The 11,089-nt window shown below is 36.6% G+C and overlaps 1 protein-coding gene across 2 annotated transcripts in view; it reads right to left on the bottom strand.

Moving 5' to 3' along the window:
• Positions 1-3,073: 3,073 nt before the first annotated feature.
• LOC139980369 (uncharacterized) overlaps positions 3,074-11,089 on the bottom strand; it is a 44,548-nt gene continuing 36,532 nt past the window's right edge. For both annotated transcript variants that reach the window (XM_071992001.1, XM_071992002.1), the window contains exons 23-26: positions 10,691-10,843; positions 9,207-9,407; positions 7,642-7,821; positions 3,074-5,950 (exon numbers count right to left, since the gene is read on the bottom strand). In XM_071992001.1, coding sequence (XP_071848102.1) covers positions 5,588-5,950; positions 7,642-7,821; positions 9,207-9,407; positions 10,691-10,843 — 897 coding nt within the window. In that variant the 3' untranslated portion in view covers positions 3,074-5,587. The remainder of the gene's footprint in view (positions 5,951-7,641; positions 7,822-9,206; positions 9,408-10,690; positions 10,844-11,089) is intronic.

Genomic DNA, 11,089 nt, shown 5'->3' with positions numbered 1-11,089 from the left:
GGAGGTCCAATTATGTCAAAACTCTCTTTTACATTAGAAATGGCGAATTAGGGGCTGCAGCCGCCCCCCCCCCCCGCCTCCTACGCATATGTGTGTAGTGTTCGGTTTCGGAAATATCTGCTATTTTTTTCATTTCCTTCAACCAAGTTTTATAATAGCCGTTATAACAGGTTTTAATATTTCTACACCAATAAATTAACTGTGTCTGAATTTTCGAAAATTTCTGACCAACATTCTTTATCACACTTCCCTCTACTCGTGCAATTTTGACCGGTCTGTTAGGGGTTGAAGGAGGTTTTTCTATATTGGTTGTCCATAGGTGAAATTTTGTGCAACATTATGGATATGTTTTGAAGTGAGTTTATTTACGAGAAATGTGAATTTTCAAATTCTCAACAAATAATGGGCTTGGAACCTTGAAAAGTGGGCCTGACGGATATTGTGGGCCGCGACGTAGAATCACCTATAAAAAACAATGATCCACAGGACGATGAGGTCGAACATGATTTGTGACTGGTGACAATCTTCAAAAAGGTAATGGATGGAAAAAAACTATCGGGAAATACTTGGTTCTCAGGCAAAAAGTGTACATCTGGTTGGTCATTTTCAAGCCCGAGAAGTGCCATTTCCGGTGATCTGGGTGGTATCAAAACCAGAAATTTTCTTGTACGCTGCGCGCCAACCGATGGTGGCGCTCCGCTTAGATAGTCGTGCCTACAATTTTGAAAATCCATATCAATCGCAAAAAGTGCTCCCCCCCTTTCAAATTCCTGGCTACGTCGCTGGTTCCTATAGTGCCAAATTGGCCGTGGCATTTTGGTTCCACTGTATACATAACGTTAACAAATTGTTTCGGGGAACGTAAACTTTTGAATCATCTCAAAAGTTATGAGGATCTGAAAAAGACATATAAAGACCCCACAGAAAAGGAAAAGAGACATAAACACACAAGGTGTGCAAACGTTAGTTTTCTGTACTTTTGTTGTGGTCAGAAACCACATTTATTACACTAATTCAAATTTATTTAGCAATGAAAAACAAAAAACAAACAAAGAGTGAAATATTCGCTGATAAAATCGCGTGTAAACATTCATTTCCAAAGCCACCATATAACGCTCAATACATTGCTGTACAACCGTAAAATTGTTTTGTTAAGCCAGCCAAGGTCATTGTCGTCCAAAAGACCCATTTAACTGGGGATAATATATCATAAATACATAATGGTCAATTTGAAAAAAACGTATAACTTGACGGCTACAAGGTGTTTTAACTTCATACACTAAACAAAGTTTCATGACTTAACCATAGGTTGTGAAAGGAGAAGCATATTCTAGAATAGGGTAAAGATGGAGGGTCGTCCAGTTTGGAAAGTGCGTTAGGGTGTACTAACAAACATTTCTTGATCTTTTGTTTATCATGCATCACCAGCTATCTGTCAATGTTTACTTAGCTAAACTAATCCAATCTAATTTTATATTCTCATGCACAGAGTTTTCACAACTCACTGATCGCTGTTCTTATGCCGCCCCTCCCCCTTCGCCCCCTCCCCCCTCACAAAAAGTTCAGTCACCCCTTTAGCAACCGACCATAACCTATACTGACCAATTGAACAAACAATGGAAATTTTCCAGTAAAGACAATAATAAACAATTATCTATGCATTTTAACATTATTGTACATTTGTGAAAAAAAGGAATCTTCTGTACACAAATCCTATTTTTTTTTTCTTCAGGAGTTAATGTCAAATCCAATGTCAACTTCACAATACTTTCGTACTCTACAAACCGATAGGCTACTGATAGTCGTTTTAAAGTGACCAAAAGTTGCTCAAGTGCCAATGAAAATCTATTTCTCCATATAATCACATTCTCATAAAATGAACAATGTATTCATGTTCAATCCTGAAAGCACACAAGAAAAACTTCTGGGGGAAAAAAAAAATTCTCAGAAAATAGTTATGCACAATTTGCAATTTTACCAAAGTTACAATTTACAGCAATCTCTGTTAAAATTTAACAAAGAGTCTCCGTCAATGCCTAGTATATAAATAAAAGAAAATTTAACAGCACACAAATTGCAGCCAGACCTTTTCTTTTATTTTTATTACGAATGTTGCATGAGGAAAATGCGATAAATACAATGGCTGATAAAGTTTTCCTCAAGTATTTTGAATTCAGGGTAAAAATCACCTGTGACCATTTTTGCCTTCCACTTGTGACTAACATCCTTAAAACCAGAGAAAAGGGTAAATGTTCTACAGTTTTGACTATTGTTACCATCTCCTCAACCAGCATACAGACCCTCATTTCTAGCACGAGGAATCATTCTAAAGTTACAGACTTACAAACACAAGAACATAATATGTCGTGAACCAAAAAACAAAACCCTGGTTGACTGAAAAATACAAAGCTAGAAAAAGTGCAAAAAGTGTTTTACCATTGTACTTTCAATCATTGAGGGTGGACACAAAAACAAAAGCGGAGTTAACTTTCTACAGAATAAATTGTGGAGAAACAATGAAAAAATATTGAAATGTTAAGATGTTCGCTATTGCAAAACTTGGCAGCACTTCCTAGGACACAATGGACAGTACAAAAAGTATGAGCTAACATTACAGCCCAGTTTTACTCCATACAGCCCAGTATTACTCCATACAGCCCAGTTTTACTCCATACAGCACAATTTTACTCCATACAGCCCAGTATTACTCCATACAGTCCAGTATTACTCCATACAGAGCAGTATTACTCCATACAGCCCAGTTTTACTGCATACAGCCCAGTATTACTCCATACAGCCCAGTATTACTCCATACAGCCCAGTTTTACTCCATACAGCCCGGGAACAACAAGGATGAAACACAAGAATTCAGCTTTAGTTTACAATTAATGATAAACCACTAGAGCATTTTCCAGTCAGGCTAAACGCATTTGATATCACAACTTACAGATAACTGTCAAGCAAGACTAAAATGTTGATTAATTTTACCGCCAGTGTGCATTAGTTTAAACAAAATGATACAGCTTGGTCAGTAACCTTGGAGACATGAGTAATGATGCAAAGTATTGGCTAATATTTCATGCTGGTAAATTTAAACATGACCTACACAGAAAATGTTAAGCAAAAATGTTATGGATTATTCTGAACTTGTCCCAACTAATTTCTGCGGACATGCGCTTTCAACTATTACGCACCCACCTAAATTCTTATTCAACATTATATTTAGTATCAGGTCAAACTTTGCCACAAACTGATATGGGGTTATCCATTCAAACATCAAAAAGGTATTTCATTTATTCCAACTATTAAACAACATGACTTCTTTAGTCTTATCAATGTGTCAGATCTTCTTGTATTTACTAACGCCCTGATAATAAAACCAAAAACTTGCTTCGAACATACTGCATGAAGCATTACGTTAAGTCAGATTACACTTCATCCCCCTAATTGCTCAAGATACTATTAGGTGTCTTTTGAAAAAGAATATAAATGTTACTCCAAGTTTTGTAAGTCATCTTCAGAATACTGAATGATGCAAAGTTTGCAGAATGGTAAGATTCTTGAATCTAATTGAAGTTTGGTGGTGGATTTTATTTATATTTGGGGGGTGAGGGAAGGGGGGGAAGAGAACAATTATTTTCAAGAACAGAGCCAGACTCTCAACATAAAAAAGTCTTTTGTTTATAAAATACAGAGAAATAAAGGGAAATAACACCCACATACACACACTCACCCACATGAATCATAACTGGTTGAAAGTAATAACAAATGAATTTTATTTTCATTTATGTATGTTCCAAAAATTAAAGTTATCTTTCACAGAGGACAACCTTTGAAAATGAATTGATTACTAACAAAAATAACAGGCAAAGGCCTGAAACATACCCAGTCTAACCAGGGATGCTTTACAGTAATAAGAATCAGGTTCTATATTTGGGCTGAATATCTACAATTTGTACTCACATCAGATTTCCTTCTTTTGAACGTTTTTATGTCAATAAATCCACCTCCACAACCTTATCCTTATCGTTCCATACCACAAATAACAATCAAACTAAAAAATATTCTTTGGTAAATAGAAGCACGTCTTGCTATCAGAAAAGTGTTTTTGAAACCCTAGCCAACTTTTAAGATTCCAAATACTCTTAATATTCATCTACCATCAATATAAATGTACCTTCAAATATTATTAACACACTCAAAAACATTAGAGCACCTAACTTGGGGTTGTTAAAACTTATAATGAATCTCAATTTTTTTGACTTCCTCCAACAATCAAAATATTGTTCCTCTTGGTCATGAAATTGTTTTGACCATGTCATATGTAACATTTCTTAAATTTCCCCTCCCTTACCTGATATGCTTCCAACTGTTGTAAAATATCCATTGTGTGTCTTTAAAAATTAAGCCATAAGAGCAAATTAATAGTCATACATCAAGTGATATATTTCCAGCATTTTGGATGGATAAGACTTGCAGCAACTTTCTTATTTTGGTCAACAAAACAGAAAGTTTGATATTGGATTTGGAATGGCAGGGAAAAAAAATTTACACAACCAGGGTCATTTCAATAATCATCAAATTTCCCTTAATACCTTTTATAGTAACTAGTGAACTTGCTATAAGGGAATCGGTCTCAGCCCAAGCACTGATGCTCTAATATAGGTCAGGCCTAGGTCTGGTTGCTATGAAAGTATTGTAGGGCTAGGTAAAGTGTCGGTGTTTGCTTTGAAAGATAATCCAAACTTTCTCAAAGGTATCGGAAATCGGCTGCCACTATTGCAACAAGGAACATTACTGTAATGTCATGCAATATCATATCTATGAATTTGTAGAGATGGACAGTAAATCATAATCCAATGCAACCCCAACTAATCTAATTAGACATTTTCAAAAAGACAAGGAGTCCTTTTCACAACTTCTTTTCCCAGTCATGAATCTTTAACATCATCCCATGACAAATATTAGAGATCCGGACAGGGATGTTATATTTTTCTATTTAAAAAATTGACCAACATTTGTTCAATATTCGAGATGTTTTACAATAGATGAATAAATATAACCACATGTAGCATTTATCAAATACAAAATGTTAAATAAAATATTACATGGATAAAAAGGCATCAATGAAAGAATCCGTGCCAACATCAATGAATGCCTTAGCTGGTGTTTCATCATCAGAGGTGTGATTTATAGATATGAGAAAATTTATGACTAACTGGATGCATCAAAATGCTAACTGGCAACATTTATGTTTAATAACATAGAGAGTTATTTGCTACTTTCACTAATATCTCCAATATCTCAAACTTCTATAAAATGCATGAGGTATTGAGGTGACTGAAAAAAAAATGACGTGCAAGTTAAATAAAACAAAGCAATTTTTTTTTATATATAGAATAAATAAACAACAACCTTTTCAGACGGACTGCATCACTTCGGATGGATGATCTTTCGGCCAGACAGGTTTCTGAGGCCGTGTGACTACTTCGCTACTTGCAGAAAGCAGATTGATCGCAGGTACTTTGGGAATGATAGGAATATCTCAGCAAGACTATGAGACGTCGTGACTCGGCAGACAGGGTCTCTAAGGTGGTGGTTTACTGATGTTGCTGGTCGATGGCTTGGATGCAGTCCCCGGTGGAGGCTGGGCCGCTTGGGAAGCCTGTGCCCCCTGCGTGGACCTCACCGGGTGGACAACTGTATTCCTGATGCTACCAGGGTTACTGATGAGTGTGTCCCTAATCAGGTCGTGCATGCTGGTGGGTTGAGAGTTATACGACGGTCGGAAATCCCTCAACATGGGAGGAGCGCCTGGATTCATTCTGACGGGATTGTTCGACAAGGAGGATGATGACTGAGGAGGAGGTGCGGGTTGTCTCTGTCCTTGCAGTTTCATCTTCGTCAGTTGTAGGAATTGACTGAGAGCGGAGTACGATGGAGGATACGACTGGAAGATGGAGGTGAGATCAAAGAGTAGCTTCAAAATCTAAAAAGACTGATGACTAAAGTGTTTTTTCTCCATCCGAATTAGACCAGAGCAACGACCTGGGTCATGTCTTGGATGTCATAGTTAGGCAGAATCATTTATGATTTGTAATATTTGTAATATTTATATCTTATATCTCCAAAAATCAAACCAATTATCCAACCCTTCACTCGCAAATATCCACATGAAACTTTCTTGTTTGCACGAGGATTCATACGAGGAGGAAAACTTGGTGTGTACATGGTGTGTACATGGTGTGTACATTTCAGGCAGAGAAAATTAAATTTACGACTGGCTGTGATAATATGAGAAATCTCTATCATGGTTGTCAAACCACTTCTAAATTTCTAACAGTTCAAGACGACTTGTCAATTTGACTTTGAGAAATAAGTATATGCGGAGTCCATAGTCATGATTACCGACAGTGTCAAAGTTTTTACTGTTGAATAATTTGAAATCATCAAAAACATGATCAATCAAACATGGAGGGCAAAAAATTCCTGAAAGCAGAATGATACAATTTCCTGACGAATCCTTTATCATCTGCCCTAGGAGACTGAAATGTGTACAGAAAAGATTTTGATAGCAGATAATATTCAGATGTCACATACTTCCCCTTCACTCCTCACGATGCACCCCACCCCCTTCCCTCAACCCCACTACTGCAGTTTACGATGAATACAAATTAAACTAGACCAAATTAAAGAACTAGGATATCAACGATGTTGTAGCTCAATTGACATTTGAAATGTGACTCATGCAAACTACGTTTCAAACACCTGGAGGAAAACCCATTCCATTTTTAATCTGTGAACTGGTCATAAACCAACTTTGTGACAATGCTGCTGTTCACAACACTGTCCCCTTCCCAGATTATGGAAGATAGCCAGTCTGTTAGTAACTTTAATATTTCCTTTGGAGGTCAAACACTTTCAATCAAAGACTTTGGTTTAGCTTCACTATGAAAGACACATGTATGACCTTGGCTTCATTTCCCACTTTCAAATTTTCACAAAATTTCTTCAATTGTTGTGATTGACAGAATCCACCCACAGCATTGCGATAAACTCCTAATATACATCACCAGATCAGATTAAAAGCCTAGGAAGAGAAGCATTTTAAATGATTTCATGTTCTGATCTCCCTTGACCCCAAATGACCTTTGACTTACTTTATGTGTAAACATTTAGGAAGGGTAACAATTTGGACAACTTTCATCAGGACAGAGCAAATGGCCCCCCAGCAGCAGCCTCTCAACTGTTGATATATAGACATTTTGCTATGGCATTAGCCATGTCAGAAATGCCAGTTGAGATAAAACATCATACAAAAAATGAACAACAGACCTTTTCTTTGAGCTTGCACATTTTAAAACCTAAACAGTCTTAACCTGATATTCGTTACAAGCAATTTTCTTAAGTACAAGGTTACTTCAGAGTCAAATGATGAATTTGATGAACCTAAGGCTCAAATACATGCTGGATCTTTAACAACAACAACAAAAAAGAGACCTATGAATGTAACCCATGACATGCATAGTGGTGGGATGTTCTGAAAGTTAATAAGGCATTTGAGAGTGGGGTACGAAATGTGAGAGGGGGAGGGGGGGGGGAATCCAAATGACTTCTTTCCCTCACATGAGCTGTACTTACACCTTGGTTTATATGGTGCATCGAGTTGTTATCCATCATATTATACACAGGCCGTTGTTGTTGTTGTTGTTGGTGGTGATGTTGCTGTTGTTGAAGATGATGTTGCTGTTGTAGATGTTGCTGTTGTAGAAGAAGACGCTGTTGTTGAGCCCGATACATTTCCTCCGCCGAGCCCGGGTTCTGGATACGATGCAGAGAGAGAAGGACCACGGTGAGATAAACATATGTATTTATAATCTAAACAGTAGTCTGTTCAACACTACAAAATATTTAGTAGTATATTAAAGACACATGGTTGGTTTACTTATCACCAGGTCCTCTCACTTTGCAATCAGGTAACAACCGACTGCAATTGACAGGGGTGTGTTTTCCACGTATAATATGCATAACTGCAGTAGTTTCCTTTACCATTGCCTGATAAAGATAAATGTCTTCCCAGAATTTTACATGCAAAAATATTGGCCAGGGCAAATCGGGTTGCTAGGTGTTGCAGATTAAAGAATTAAAGGAGAAACAAACCCAAACCATCATCTTTGGCTTATATGATAGATATCCCTGAGACAAACAACTGCCCCCTCCTCCCTCCCCCCCTCCTGAACAGCTAAGAATTATCTTGCTCTGTTCCTGAGATATCCTAAGTTTAAAAGTCATCTCTAGGAGCAGTTATTTTGTTAATCTGCGATGTCAACTTGTCTGAAACCTTTTGAATTTCTCTCTTTTTTTTTTACATAATACCAACGCAAAATATTATTAGACACTGCCATCATTAGGATAAGCTAGAGCTTTGGTGTGCTTATTGTGTTCAAATGCAGTGCCTATTGTGTGTAACTGCAATGCTTATTGTGTTCAAATGCAGTGCCTATTGTGTATAACTGCAGTAACTATTGTGTTCAAATGCAGTGCATATTGTGTGTAACTGCAGTAACTATTGTGTTCAAATGCAGTGCCTATACAAGTGTGTAACTGCAATGCATATTGTGTTCAAATGCAGTGCCTATTGTGTGTAACTGCAGTAACTATTGTGTTCAAATGCAGTGCCTATTGTGTGTAACTGCAGTAACTATTGTGTTCAAATGCAGTGCCTATTGTGTGTAACTGCAATGCATATTGTGTTCAAATGCAGTGCCTATTGTGTGTAACTGCAGTAACTATTGTGTGTTACTGGGGCACATCAGACCGTGTCCTGTACAACCCATTTTGCATGATGCTACGGCACCAAAGGCATCCTACTTTTGATGTATGTTGCTTTAACATATTTTTTGTTACTGTTTCAAGAACCTGTGGTGTTTCTGTACATTGAAAGATACAATGTCCAACATTTCCAATCCTGAACAAATGTAAGTTCTAACAGAAGATGAGACTGCAGATAAAGAATCCAGAGGATAGGACAACCGCAAAAAAAACTTTTTCCCCGGTGGTCAATGCGACTTTGATGCAAAATAGAAAACAGCGACATTTTGATTGATAATTTTTGTGATTGACAATTGTTAATGTAAATTTCCACTTCACCGTACACACTTGTTTTGATCATCAATGATTTTAAGATTGGTTTAATCATGTCTTACCATTCCTGGCATTACATTGAAGTCTGGATTGGCCATCTGTAACATCCGACCTTCCTTTTCAGCCTCGTACTCGGACCAGGCTACCTTTCGCTCCTCTTCTGTGAGACTTTCATCGACGACGTTCTCCAACAAGGAGTCGTGCTCGTGATATTTTACAATCCAGTCCTGCTGTTGGCGCAGCAGCTCTGCCAGAATAAAATCCTGTTTTTTGTAAGGAGGGGGAGGAAGGGGAAGAAACAAGAATTTTGAAAGAGTAATAAAATTAGCATCTTGCTTATATCTTAACAAATGTTTTATATCCCTAGTCAGGTTTTCTCTATATTTATTATAGTCCAATCAGAAAGGAATCCTGTCAGCTTGGAAAAAGTTGAAAAGATCAAATTCAGGCTTATTAGGTCTTCAGAAGCCAAATACAGCAGACAAAGAAAACAAAATACAAAGTGCCTCTTTCAAAAAGAAATAACAATGAATGCCTCACAGATTTTTAAGAGCTGTATGTCCGGTTCGTATATAACAAATTCATATTCCATATCACATATATTACTATATCAAATCATTTCTGCCAATCTGTCAAAAAAAAATAAACTTAGACAGGTCTATGGTTGCAACCATTAATTTTCCAGGGTGGTACAATTCTATTTCTCAAAAGCTGTTGGCACTTATTGCATGTATAGTGCACATTCTTGGATTCCTAACCTGCCAAGTGCAAAAGCCACTAAAAACTGTTAAAAGTTTGAACAGTCTCAAGTAATAATTATTAACAGATGCAGAAGTAGATGACTTCTTGACAGGACCATTTTTCATTCTACCCTTTGAAACATGCCAAGCTTAATAATATACTGTTTCCATAGCAACACCATGAAACGATTCTAAAGAGTCTGCATTCAAAGCTACTATAATTAGTGTTTCCTAAGCTCTTGACAATAATAAGTGTTTCTTAAGCACCAACAATAATGAGTGTTTCTTAAACTAACTACAATCATTAGATTTTTTAAGCTATATACAATAATTAGTGTTTCTGAAACCACTTATGAAATTAGTGTTTAATAAACTATCAACAATAAGTGTTTCTTAAGCTATCTTCAATACTAAGTGTTTCTTGTACTACCTACAATAATTCCTTTTCTTGAACTAAATTAACGTTTATTAAAATATCTACAATAATAAGTTTCTTAAACCACATACAATAATCAGTGTTACATAAATTATCAACAATAACAAGTGTTTAAAAGCTGTCTACAACAATTGGTGTTTCATGAACTACCCACATTAATTATTGTTTATTGAACTATCGACAATAACTAGTGTTCTTGAACTATTAACAAGTAGTGTTTCTTACACCATCTGCAATAATACATGTTTATTAAACCAACTATGAAAATCACTGTTTCTTCAACCATAGTAAGTGTTTCTTAAACCACCTACAGTAACTAACATGTTTCTTGAAACTATCTAAATAAAGGACAATTCTAATGAGAACATACTTTGGGCAGGATTGGTGTTGGTCTCTCTGGTTTATCAGGGTCGTCCAATCTGTCTGGCTGGAAGTTGTAGAGTTCGTTTAATTCCGTCTGGGTGTAATGTCGCTTCACTTGCTGCTCATCTACGACCCTTTGAGCGAGGGACTGTTTCGTCACCTGTTAAACAGACAAAATAAATGCTTATGCAACTCACAAATACGAGAATCACTTTCAGATTAAGGCACTTAACTAAACTTTGTTTACATGTATTACAAAGAACTAGAACACACCATTTTGTAATATTTTAATAATTTGCACTGTATCGAGGAAGGTGGACTGGGAGGAACACAAATATTGTTTTGAAGGGGGACAATACTGGCTTCCATATATATATATATATATATATATATGTATATGTATATG

Source organism: Apostichopus japonicus, chromosome 14, assembly GCF_037975245.1.
Source record: "Apostichopus japonicus isolate 1M-3 chromosome 14, ASM3797524v1, whole genome shotgun sequence".
Classification (NCBI taxonomy): domain Eukaryota; kingdom Metazoa; phylum Echinodermata; class Holothuroidea; order Aspidochirotida; family Stichopodidae; genus Apostichopus; species Apostichopus japonicus.
Note: the sequence above shows the minus strand (reverse complement) of the source record. Positions and strands in the feature narration are given on the sequence as shown.